At 43.1% G+C, this 12486-nt stretch overlaps 1 protein-coding gene across 2 annotated transcripts in view; it reads right to left on the bottom strand.

Annotated features, from left to right (window-relative positions):
* The window catches only part of lsp1a (lymphocyte specific protein 1 a), a 48214-nt gene extending 36158 nt beyond the window's left edge, over positions 1 to 12056 (bottom strand). For both annotated transcript variants that reach the window (XM_050072884.1, XM_050072885.1), the window contains exon 1: positions 11675 to 12056. In XM_050072884.1, the coding sequence (XP_049928841.1) occupies positions 11675 to 11733 (59 nt within the window). In that variant the 5' untranslated portion in view covers positions 11734 to 12056. The remainder of the gene's footprint in view (positions 1 to 11674) is intronic.
* Positions 12057 to 12486: the final 430 nt, after the last annotated feature.

Genomic DNA, 12486 nt, shown 5'->3' with positions numbered 1-12486 from the left:
TCGCAAAATTCAGTGCTTGGTCAGTGACTTGCGGTGTCAGAAACCAACGAGAAGGCCGTCCTTTAACGTTGGCATGATACGCGGCCGGTTGCCGTTATAGTTCAACAGGCTAAGCAGCGTCAGGAGGAAACGTGGCGGGACAAGGGCGAAAATTAAGGTGCCAAAAGTCCGAGTAGGGCAGGCAGGATTGGTGGTGGATGGGTCCAACAAACACGACTTTCACCTGAGAGAATGGTGTCCTTTTTTCCTAAACCCAACTACTTGCGTTAGTTGTTGGAGGAAAAAAAATGTTGTTGTACTGACATAGTGCTTTTATTTTGAAAGAGACTGTATGCAAACTGTACATTTCCTGTGAAAACAGAAGTGTATTTTGAAAACAGACAATGCATGTAACAGGCTGAAGTTGACACGGCGTCCCAGAACGTCAACAACCAACACACCCAGGGTACCTTGGACGTCATATGTGGACGTGGAAAGTCCATGACCAAACGTGGACATGTGACGAGGTCACAGTGAGGATTTGTTTGACAAAAGGAACTATAAGTGTCAAATAAATGTACCAGTGTGTCCATTCATTTTTTTTTTTAAACTCTAACAAGAATAATTTTGTTCAGGGATCTAAGGAAACGTTTTAATATGAGGCAAAAAATATAAACAAATGCATTATACATATATTAAATAGTATTTTGTGTTGCTGTGTGGGACAGTTGGGCGCACAGTAGTTGGTGTATAGAAACTGGCCCCGGCTGCTTGTCTGTCTGCTGTTTTAGTGTTAAAAGCTGCCGGGCTTGGACCCAGCAGACTGTCTGAGCTTAATGTTATGTCTCCGTTCTGTAATCAGTGCTGTGTGATTCTGTCATGCTCGACTCAAACATCTGATTCAGACTAAATAATTAATCCCTCTCAGAGTGATTTTAAAGTACCGGGATTACCGGCAGCTTTACTTCCTCCTTTTTCTTTCATGCTCGTGTCGTCTAATCATCCAGAACCCTGAGAGCCGGTCTGGACAGAATCGGGCTAAACGCTGCCTCTCAGACAATTACAACAACATGTACAGAACACTTTCACTTCCTCAGCAGGAGTCCAGCAGGTTTTCTGTAGCCTTGTTGTTTCTATGTAAACTGACACCAGAGGCAAGACCGAGCACGCTCCCTCCATAAACCATCCCTCCAATTACAGGCTGACACAGTGCCCTTGAGCCCTGGAGGTCCTTGTGATTAGGAAGATGGTTGAAACCTGTTAACACGAGGAAGCAGTGAGACCAAAGAAGAGCTGTTCAAAACTAAAGAAAGTTAAAGATTTAATAAAAGGACAGAGATGTGATTCATGTGGAAACTCTCTTCTCTTATTTTCTGAAAAATGTGTTTAAATGGGATTTTTGTAAGGAAGGCATTAAATTTAATTTGAGTCTCAATGACTGTGAGCCACAGACATTTCCACTGTTTAATTGTATCTTAAATACTTGGTAGCAAAACATCTTGTGTGGATGTTTTCCATATTTAACCGTGTAGAAGAGAGAAAAACTGAGCAAGGCCATGGAGATGAAAGAGAATGAAGATGGAGAGAAGAAAGAATAGGAGAGGAAGAAGAAACTGAAAATGAAGAAAACTGAGTAAGATCACGAAAAAGAAAATGAAGGAGAAGAACAAGAAAACTGAACAACTGCACAGAGATGAAGAAAATGAAGAACACGAAGAAAAATAATTCTTAAGAGCGACTAAAAAGGGTGCATGGAAGAAAAAAGATAGAAAGGAGTGAACTGAAAAAAGATGAAAAGAATGAAAAGAGACAAAGAGGACAAGAAAAAGAGAAGAAGAAGACAGAATAGAAAAAAGAACAAGAGGAAAAATATTAAAGTTATAAAGAAAAAAGATTTTTGGTTATTTCTGGTGAACTTACAGAAGTGATTATCAGTGTGTTCCCTCCCTGTTATATCAACCCTGTCTTCTAGAAATTAGATCTGTAACAAATGATTATTTTCATTATCAATTAGTCTATCAATCGATTAACTGACCTATGGCTAAGTCCCGCCCTCAAATGGGATGAGCCAATCACAGTGCGTATAGCCATTCCCATACACTGGGACATTCTCTGCCTGGACGTCCATTGAAATGCATTACAGAAAGTCAGTTTGTTCGGTTTTATGAGCTTTTTCTGAGATCTGAAGTTTAAAAATGGTCAAACGGTGTGCATGGGGTACATGCAACTCTGACACAAGGTATCCTGAGAGGCTGGGCGACCAGGTGTATTTTTTACACTTTAAACCACATCTCAACCGAGAAAAGTGTCTCCTTTGGATAAAGTTGTGTGGTAACGTTAGACCACAACATCAACTCAACGTGAATAAGATTAACAATGATGTCTACATCTGTTCTAAGGTAAGTCAACATTGTGTTTGAGGCAACATATTGTCACTTTGCTGGAAAGAAATATAAAGTTATCTTTAACATCTCTAGCTAACGTTAGCTAAAGTTAGCCTAACGTTAGCTCCTAGCTGCGTTGTTCATCATGTCACCTTGTTTGCTGGGAGTTCATTAGCCTATTTTGTTCTAGTTTTGTACTTTGGTGATCGTACATCATTGTTAGCTGTTGTCCAAAGGGCTCTAGTTAAGCTAACGTTAACTTCTGGAGCTTAGCTTCATTAACTTATCTGTAATGGCAGAGATAACAAAGGTTGGCAAACGTTATGCTGAATGATTCAGTGTAAATACTGTAGCACCAAACTAACGGAGAGACACTCTTGGTAAAGATGGTAAAAAGGCCGTTATCCTTTTCTCATATTCTGAGCCAAAAACCTTAACTTCAGTGGCACTTTAACTTGTTGTCTTTGATGGTGACGGCAACCAGATGCGGTTCACAAGCGTACACTGTGACCTGTAAATTTTGGCTTGTAATTTAAGCTTTTCATCGACCTTCTCAACAATAAAATGATGAATATATCCCTCCAATGCGTAGTTTAGGCCCTTTTGGTTACTTCTCAATGACATCTGATCGTTATGTCCCCAAAAATCACCAGTTGCCTCCTGTGAAATGCCGTGTACTGTGACACCTGCCATAGCGCCGGGCACTGAGTGTTGATAGTTTGTCCGAGTGAGTGGAGGGGGCGTGGCTTAGCCATAGGTCAATTGTTTAGTTAGTGACGTGTCAAAAAGAAGTGGAAAAAAAATACCCATTACAGTCTCTCCAACACATTCTCACTCCGAAGTGGTCACATATTGATATATATATCGACTTTCAACGACGAGATACGACGTCCAAGGTACCCTGGGTGTGTTGGTTGTTGACGCTCTGGGACACCGTGTCAACTTCAGCCTGTTACATGCATTGTCTTCTTTCAAAATACACTTCTGTTTTCACAGGAAATGTACGGTTTGCATACAGTCTCTTTCAAAATAAACAGGAATTGATGTTTTTTTGCCCTCCAACAACAAAAGCACGTGGTTGGGTTTAGGAAAAACGAGCAGGGTTTGGCTTTATAATTTTACAGGAAGCGAACACCACTCTCTCAGGTGAAGGTTGGGTTTGTTGGACCCATTCACCACCCCTCCTTCCCACCGTACTCAGACTTTTGGCGCCTTAACTTTCATTCTTGTCCCGCGCATTTCCCCGTGTTGCTGCCACGTGACATTAAAAAATAACAAGGATCAGCCATGTTTCATGCCAATGTGAAAGGGCGGCTTTTTTTCGTCTGTGTCTGACGCCTGGAGTCACTGACCGAGCGCCAGATTTCAAGGACTTCGGAGTGGGACCAGGTTGGTTTCTAAGAGCACATTGTGATGTCTTTATGTAGCTTGTTTTGTACCACAAAGAGCTAAATATTCAATTCCCCCCAGAGTGAAACGCTGAGTTACTGTCGATTGGTTGTTTCAGCTCTAAAAAATACACTCATAAACTCCATAACATAAAAATCAGACAGTCTTCTGATGAAAACAGGCCAGTAGTTTCCCTCTGCTTTCAGTCTTAATGCTAAGCTATGCTAGCAGAGGTGATACTGATATCCATCTGTTTGTCTGACTCTGAGGGGAAGAAGGCACAAAAATGAAGAATGATATCCCAAAAAGTCAGACTGTTTCTTTAAGTTACAGTCCTCCAGTGTTTTGGAGACGCAGCTTGTTGCTACGTAGCAGATTTCTGTCTACAAATACTTCAATAATTCAGTTCTGTGACCACCAACATTAGAGGCAACCACCAGAAACACAACCCCACAGTAACCAGAAAAAAGCTGCACCACCTGCCAACACACCACCTGAGCCGCACATTGTTGATCTGTCTGCACTTGTTCTGGCTTCAGCTTTATTGTCCGGCGACGTTTTACCGGAATGAGCGTGAAAGAGGGATTCACTGTCAGGAGCACTAAAGGTTAAAAGTATTAGCTGCTCTTTTGTAAGCACACATGCTGTCATCGCGGGGATGACTCGGTTGAATGACAAAATAATAACAGCCTGAAAAGCCCCGCCAGGCTCAGCGGGACAGATGAGGACGGTGAGAAGACGTTTGGGAGATGAAGTCACTGTTGTGTTGAGACAAGTCGCAGTGACGGAGGGCATTGAATCACTCTCGCACAACAACAACAACGAAGACGACACTTCCCAGAAAAATGACACCTGACGAGTTGTATAGGAAGGAGCCGCGACCTGCAGAGTCTGTAGCTTCACCATCACTGTCCAGTGGATTTAAAATGGACAGGAAGTCACCATATATGTTTTAACCAGGTCATGAAGGGTCAAAAAGCCGAACAACAGCTGAACACAGCAAAGACCGTCAAGCAGTCAGACACCAGTTGTCACCACCACAAGTCCAACAATTCCTCAGAGACATCAGGCAGACAGTAACCACCCTGTTATGGCCTTATGTCCGGGAGTCTGTCCCCCCACGCAGAGCACAAATGGGCTGCAGCTCATTTCCTAGAGATCCCTGAAGTCTGGGAACCCTGCAGCTTTGTTTGACTTTAACTTTGAAGGACAGCGGAGAGACGAGCAGTTTGTCAGACCTGACAAACATGAACGACCTCATCCCGAAGGACTACAAACAAATTCAGGGTTACAGCGACGGCATCTTTCTCTGTGAAGTCCCAAAGACAACAAACTTTGTATCTGATTGAACCTAAAGCTTTATTTTCTTTTAAGATGTCAAAAAAATGACAAGCAGCAGAAACAAGAGGGCGAAGGTGAAGAGGTGAGAGCCCTGAACGTTTCCCTGAGGCCAGAGACGCTCGGGAAGGTTTCTGGTTCATGTTGGAGGCAGAAATGTTTGATGTAGTTCCCACATTAGTAATTAATGACCTTAGCCGCGACCACATATGATTATACACCCACATGGTCATGCTGTTGTCCACAAACAAGCCTGTGAATCCATTTGGAAGTAATGCATCTTTTAAGCCCAGTCGCCAAAAGGAAATGTTGGTGTTATACCCTCCAAAACCTCGGACACATAACATTTGTACATTTTATACGCATCATATCTATGTTTCTTAAGTGACGTAGTGTGTGAGCTGAATTTATCACTGGGACATGGGGAGAGAGGTGGATGGCGTGTCACCTAGGCAAGATGACTGCCAATGTTCAAGACCAACAAACAAGCCATTGCTGCATTTCCAGCAGCGATTGTGCCACCTAACATGGGTGTTTTTAAGCAGCCAGTCACTGCCTTTCACTGGGGATAGTGCCACGAGCACAAATTGTTTTTTAAATAGACATCCTTTCATTTTCAGCTGAGCTCTGTGCCACCAAAACCAGGTTATCTGAGCCAAAACTTGATCTCTCCTTTCCATGACCAAGAGGTTTTTGTGCCTAAACATAACCACACATTAACCACAGCGTTCAGTTCATTAAGAGACGTCCAGTATCGACCAGAGAGGAGTTTCTGTCTGTGCTCACATCACGTCACATTATCTGCTCTCACAGATACGACTCCTGGAAACAGGAAGCCCTCTCTGTTTACTTTCCCTCCGTCCGTTTAATGCAGACAACCTGCAGAGGGAGGGAGAGTTCAGTGCCCCCATCACTCATCAGCTAACTCCACCCCTCCCACCCCGAAAACATTCCCCCGTCTCTTATCTGCCCGTATCGTAAACACTGAGGACACCCACCCATGTGTGGGGGGTTCGGGGATCAGAGGTCGCAGCAGTTGGTTTGTTTTGAAGCAGGTATACCTCCTGGATGACATCATCTGGAGTGAGCTGATTAAAAACAGTCACTCTGCATACCTGCCTGGACCCAGCACAGGATCTGATAACAACATGTTTTTGATACGCAGGCAGTTACCTCCTCTCTGAATACAGCAGCATCAGTGTGGAACACAGCCCAGCGCTGCAGCTCGTTAGCAACACAAACTGTTGTTGGCATCAACCTGGTGTGGACAACAAATCTGGTCATGTGACTTGGCCACAACCAAAAATATATTTTCCAAAGAAAAGGCAGGTGCGAGGAGAGAAACGCAACTCTTGAAAAAACTAAGTAGCTGTTTACAGACAGTGTGCAGAGACAACAGAGATAAATCAGACAGGTGGTGCAAAAAGGCAACTACAGCTGTGAAGCAGAGTAGCGTACCACTACCATAAAGCTCCAGTGTGCAGGATGTAGGGGGATATATTAGCAGAGATGGAATATAATAAAATAAGTATGTTTTCTTTAGTGTGTAATCACCTGAAAGTAAGAATCATTGTGTATGAGCCACTGAAATCTACACAGGGAGCAGCTCCCTGGATGTTGCGTCCGGACCGACCAAACACTGGCTCTAGATAGGGACATAATTAGCAGTCGCTCTGGGATGAGAGTGTCAGAAAAACACTGATATTTGTCAGCGTGAAACTGCTTTATGCACCGTGTTTACCAGTTTAAATCACCTATTCTGATAATTTAAGAGAGGAAGAGACCTCTGAGGATAATTCAGCTCCTCGTAAAGACCTCTTGAGCAATGAACGCTGAAGGAATTCTAACCAGGAGAAGTTTCAGCTGGTTGCATCTGAAATCCTCATACGTCCTTTAAGACTGGACTTAAAGGGGAAATACACCCACTTTCAAAACTCATACGTGTTATTCATTTGATCTGAGACAGCCCATCTCTCTCAAATCCAAAAACAAGAGTGCTAAAACTCATACTTATGATGTCATAGGGTAGAAAGTCTGGAGATCCTCTATAGATAGTGAATGGTGAACGATGTTCTAGATGACACTGAGAGCAGCCAGGAGCATGTTATGAGCATGTGGGTACATGATCTGTTTCAGGACTGAGAACACAGTAGAATAAAACTCATTTGGGTATAAAACAGAAAACAAACATTGTGTGGCTTCACAAAGTCAGTCTCCTTTTCATCGTCTATGGAGCAGCTTCAGACTTTATACTCTATGACATCACAAGTTTGAGACTTCCTTCTCTGGTTTCTGTCTTTGAGCGAGAGCAGCTCATGTTTACAGATATTGATTGAACTTTTCTAGGCGATGGAAATAATAAACTGGAATTCTTAAGTTCTTCTTTTAGGTACAAATGAAAAAGTAGTACTCCTCTTGTTTTGTCTAGGTAAATTCTTCACAGTAGCACTAAAAACGTGGACAAAATTTAACCTTTCCATTGGGTTATCTCACCAGTTGAACGTTATATTATTAACTGGAAAGCTGTCAGGTAAAAAGGTTCAAAATAACCTATAAATACGCAGATATAAAAAACCCAAACTCAACTTCTAACCCGACATGGAGGAGAAGTCCTCACAGTGCTGCTACAGAATGTTGTGCGATACGATCAAAGCTCAAGAACATCTACTTTCATAATGAAAAACTTTCAATCTGAACCTTTAAACCAAATAAATATGTCTGAATCCCTAAAAGTGAATTTGGGAATTTTCTAATGAGAATAAACCAAATAAATTGGATCAGGTTTCAGCAGCGCAGTTTAAAATGTAATCCAAAACATCACAGGCAGCACCGCCTGGATAAACTAAACTTCTCAACATCAGCGCCTAAACATGCAGGATGAATCACTCCGTCTGATGTGGATGATGGATGTAAAACAGTTGAACTAAGATGCCTACGTCGTGCGAGTGTTTTCAGAGTGATGTCACCACCACCGCCGCCACTCCTCCAGACTGATGCCATCTGCTGAGTGGACTGAATCACAGCGAGACGCCGCCTCCTCCAGCTGTTATCTGCTTCATAAATATACAGACCAAACTCTTCTCACTGTGACTCAGACGTTTACACCGAACTCACTGATTACAACACCTCCAGAGACACGCAGACGACGCTCGCAGCTCCATAACTCAACTTTATGACAAATCTGTGCATCAGCTTTCTACAGAAACTCTGGAGCGGACAGAAAGTCACCAGTTACACTGAGAGGGAAAGATGCTCTGGTTTTACAGTTAGGATTCACACGCTTGTCAAGTGTCTGATGAATCGCCCTGACTGGAACTTTGTCTTTGAACTAAATCATTTTTCGATGAGAGAGTTTAAAAGAAAAACAAACCAGACGTCCGTAAATTAATTTTCAATACATGAGAGACCTGAGGACGCTCAGAAATACGACCTGAACCAAAACACAACTGACTCGAACAAAACCACAGAAACTCATCTGTTATGTCTGCAGATCGGGTCATCTTCAGGTCGACTTTATGTCGTCTGATCTTCCCATTAATGTCAAAGTGCAGCTGAGGCAGATGGAAACTCGGTCATTAGTTTTAGAGGAGTCCTTTCAAGATGTAAAGGGCTTAACAAGTGGAAATGTTGACTTGCTGTTTGTGCTAAGTGAATATTCAGAGGATTATTAGAGTCATTAGGATTCATCCTCTGATGGATTGTCTTAAGATTTTGGACAGACATTTATGTTCTCCAGACAGTTGTTGAGATATTTAACTAAAAACCAAAGTGACGGACCAACAGATCAACAGACTGCCTTCACGGGACAGTGGAGTTATTCTAAGTGATTACAGACAAGATTTAGTCCTTTAAAACTTCTCTATCCAACACATTCTCACTCGTCACATGTCCACGTTTGGTCATGGACTTTCCACGTCCACATATGACGTCCAAGGTACCCTGGGTGTGTTGGTTGTTGACGTTCTGGGACGCCGTGTCAACTTCAGCCTGTTACATATGTTGTCTGTTTTCAAAATACACTTCTGTTTCCCTGGGTGAAAGTGGGTGATTGTTGGACCCAGCCAAGACCCCTCCCAACGACCCTACTCAGACTTATGCGCCTTAACTTTCGTTCTTCCCCCTGTGTTTGGGTTTAGACAACAAAAACATGTGGTTGGGTTTAGGAAAAAAGAACAGGGTTTGGCTTTAGAATTTTACGGGGCACGAACCCCACTCTCTCGGATGAAAGTCTGTGTTTGTTGTAGCCCTCCCACCCGCCACACTCTGACTTTTGTTACCTTAACTTTCGTCCTTGCCTTGCCGCGTTTCCCCGCGCGCTGGGCACTGTTAAAGGGGAATTTCGGTTTATTTCAACCTGTCTCCTGTCGTCCTAAATTTGTTTCAAGTGACTAGTGACATAGAAATAATAGTTAGCATGTTAGCCGTTAGCCTAGATACAGCCAGGACGCATAGTAGCGTCAGACCTGTTAAAACGTAAGTGAACGGGCAACCTTCAAGTGCAAAGTTAGTCCACTAAACAAGCTTTTTCTCCACAAAGACCGCCTCATATCGTTAGGATAAATGTCAGAGAACATATAGAAAACGACATGTAAACGTGTTGTCTTACCTTACTGGTGTGCTGCCATGTTTGTTTACCATCTAGCTCTGCTTTCCAAAGCGCGGCCGAAATATATCTCGCGAGCTCTAGATAAAGCCCAGCTGGAAACCAGAATTTCCCTTTAAACTATAGTGGCAGCTGGCCGCGTATCATGCCAACATTAAAGGACAGCTTCTCTGTCAGTGTTTGACGCCACAAGCCACTGCTCAAGCGCCAGATTTCAATGAATCTAGAGTGAGACCAGGATGTTCTATCAGAGATATTTAAACAGTTTTTATTATTGATCTGGATTTGAAACAGTGATCAACCACGACTGAAGACCTGTGTGTGTGTAATACAGAAAACACTCTTAATATACCTCAGGAAAATCTGGAAAGATGATCTTTAGAACCATCATAAAATCAAGGTTTTGCTGACAAGCGTGTCATGTAGTGTGTTTGTGATATAACTCTATGCCAGAAAGAAAATGTATCTTCACTTTAAAGGCAAAAATCAAAGTTGCAAGTCTTTTTTGATTTTGTCAAGTTGGAAGATTCAGATTCATGACTCAAGTTTACTCAAATCAAAGTCATGTAAGTCTTTTGGTTTCACTGACTAATGCTGAGATCAGACTACATGACATCAGCCCAGTAATGAACCAACCTACAGACGTGTCGTACTTTTATTAGTAATAAGTTACAGTACTCATTACCAGAAAAAGTACTGTGATTACTGTAAGGTGTTACTGCCCAACACTGTGCCAAAGAAACAATAATGTGTAATACATTAGTTTTTTGATTAACGACACACTGGTCCTAAAGGAAGGCAACACACACCTTGCAAAGTCTCGACAAAAAGACTAAGGTGATCTTTTTTTTTTTTGCCTCTATGAGTTTGACAACTTCTGCAATGTAGGAAGAAGTTTATCGGCTCAGCTGCCTCACAAGGAATGGCAGCACTGTCCGCTGCTCTCAGAGTAGGGATGCATCATCATCATCATCATCATCATCATCATCATCATCATCAGGGAAGGCTTATGAGAAACAAAAAAATGATTTAACTGGAGTTGAAATGTTACTCTTCTAATAAAGTCCGTGTGCTCCTGTGCACTTTGGACCAAAACTCTCCTGATACTTCTACAGTGTGTCGGCTGATGGTGACGATACGAGCACACAGAGCTCCTGAACTGCAGCCGTGGAGAGGAGACAGACTGACATTGTCATGGTGAGACTTTATGACTCTCTGATCTGCTGATCTGTCACAATGTCCGTCTCCAAACGCAGAAAAATCCCCTGACTACAGAGCATCAGCAGGATGAGCTCTTATCCCCTCCATGAACAAACCACTGGAACCTGACACAGGATGAAAAAGAAGACAGGACGTGTCGCCACCCGAAAAACAAAAGACTGACTCAGGCGACCTTTCACCTCTGACACAGGCCACCGACACCACTTCCCCTTTTTCCTTTGAGAAAGCCTCGGGCATCCAGCTTGTCTCAAACCTCCCAGTCAGTCTGGACTCGCTGTCTTGAGTTTGACATGAATTAAACACGTGTGTAACTGTGTGTGAACAGGAACAATAAAGATTACAGATTGTTCCTTTGTTATGATTGTTTAATGAGAGCGAAGGTAAGTCGATTTAAAACCCCAAATCCTCCCAAAACCCTGCATGACCCAAAACACTCCCATTAATCCCACTGTTCCCATTTAGACAGACGTGTTTACCACACACACACACACACACACACACACACACTACAAAAACACTTTATCCTCATCTGCAGATAAAAATGCTTTGTTTTTTCCAGGCGAAAGTGCATCTTCTCAGCTGAACCAGAGAAAGATTCAGATTTAATTTCCTAGTCTTGAATCAGTGTGTGTGTGTGTGTGTGTGTGTGTGTGTGTGTGTGTGTGTGTGGTGTTTAAATATTAACCTGAGCTGTGTCCTTCTGTGTGGACACAACAGAAACAAACAGAAACCAGACACACACAAGAGGACGATCACATACCTCATCAGGTTTTGTAAACCCTGTTTGCTGGAGTTTCTCCTCAGCAGAGCGTTGGACATGTTGGCCTCTTTTCTTCTTCTTCTTCTTCTTCTTCTTCTTCTTCTCTCCCTCTGTTAGAAACAAAACAGATTGCTGAGAACAACTTTCTCTTCTTCTTCTTCTTCTTCCTCTCAGTTTCCACCTCGACAGTGAAGGCAGCTCTCTGTCCCGCAGCCGCGCCGAAGCCCAGAGCTCAAACTGATTAGTGTGTGTGCGTTACACTGTTAATGACTCCTCTGGTGGTTTCACACACACACACACACACTCTTTCTTGTTGGATGTCACACACGCAGTTTTCTCCCCTGCAATGCTTGTTGGGAATGTCAGTGGTGCTCAGAGTGACTCCCCCTCTCTTGGAGGCTGGGTTTTAGTCATTACACCCTCCCTCCCCTCGTCACACACACACACACACACACACACACACACACACACACACACACCTCACCCCCCTCCCTCTGTCCTACATGTGGTTTTCATTGAAGAGCTCAGAGCAGCGGGGCCCAACATCTTTCTCTCTTTTTTCTTTGCTGCTTTTCTCTGTTATGCCGGGTCATGTGGTCTTCCCTGAGGGGGAATGAAAAACGATCCCCCCCCCCCCATCCACTACTGAACCATCCCGTCCCCGACTCAACATTTCAACCTCCCTCTGATTGCCAAAGCAGCAGATTGGCAAACAGTTGTTTATCTCTCATTAGTGCAGCTGTGACAAAATCTAATCCGTCACATAATGTAAAAACATCAGTGTGAAGATGTGAGCAGTGTAACGATACACT

The sequence above is a fragment of the Epinephelus moara genome, chromosome 20, assembly GCF_006386435.1.
Source record: "Epinephelus moara isolate mb chromosome 20, YSFRI_EMoa_1.0, whole genome shotgun sequence".
In the NCBI taxonomy this organism is placed as follows: Eukaryota; Metazoa; Chordata; class Actinopteri; order Perciformes; family Serranidae; genus Epinephelus; species Epinephelus moara.
Note: the sequence above shows the minus strand (reverse complement) of the source record. Positions and strands in the feature narration are given on the sequence as shown.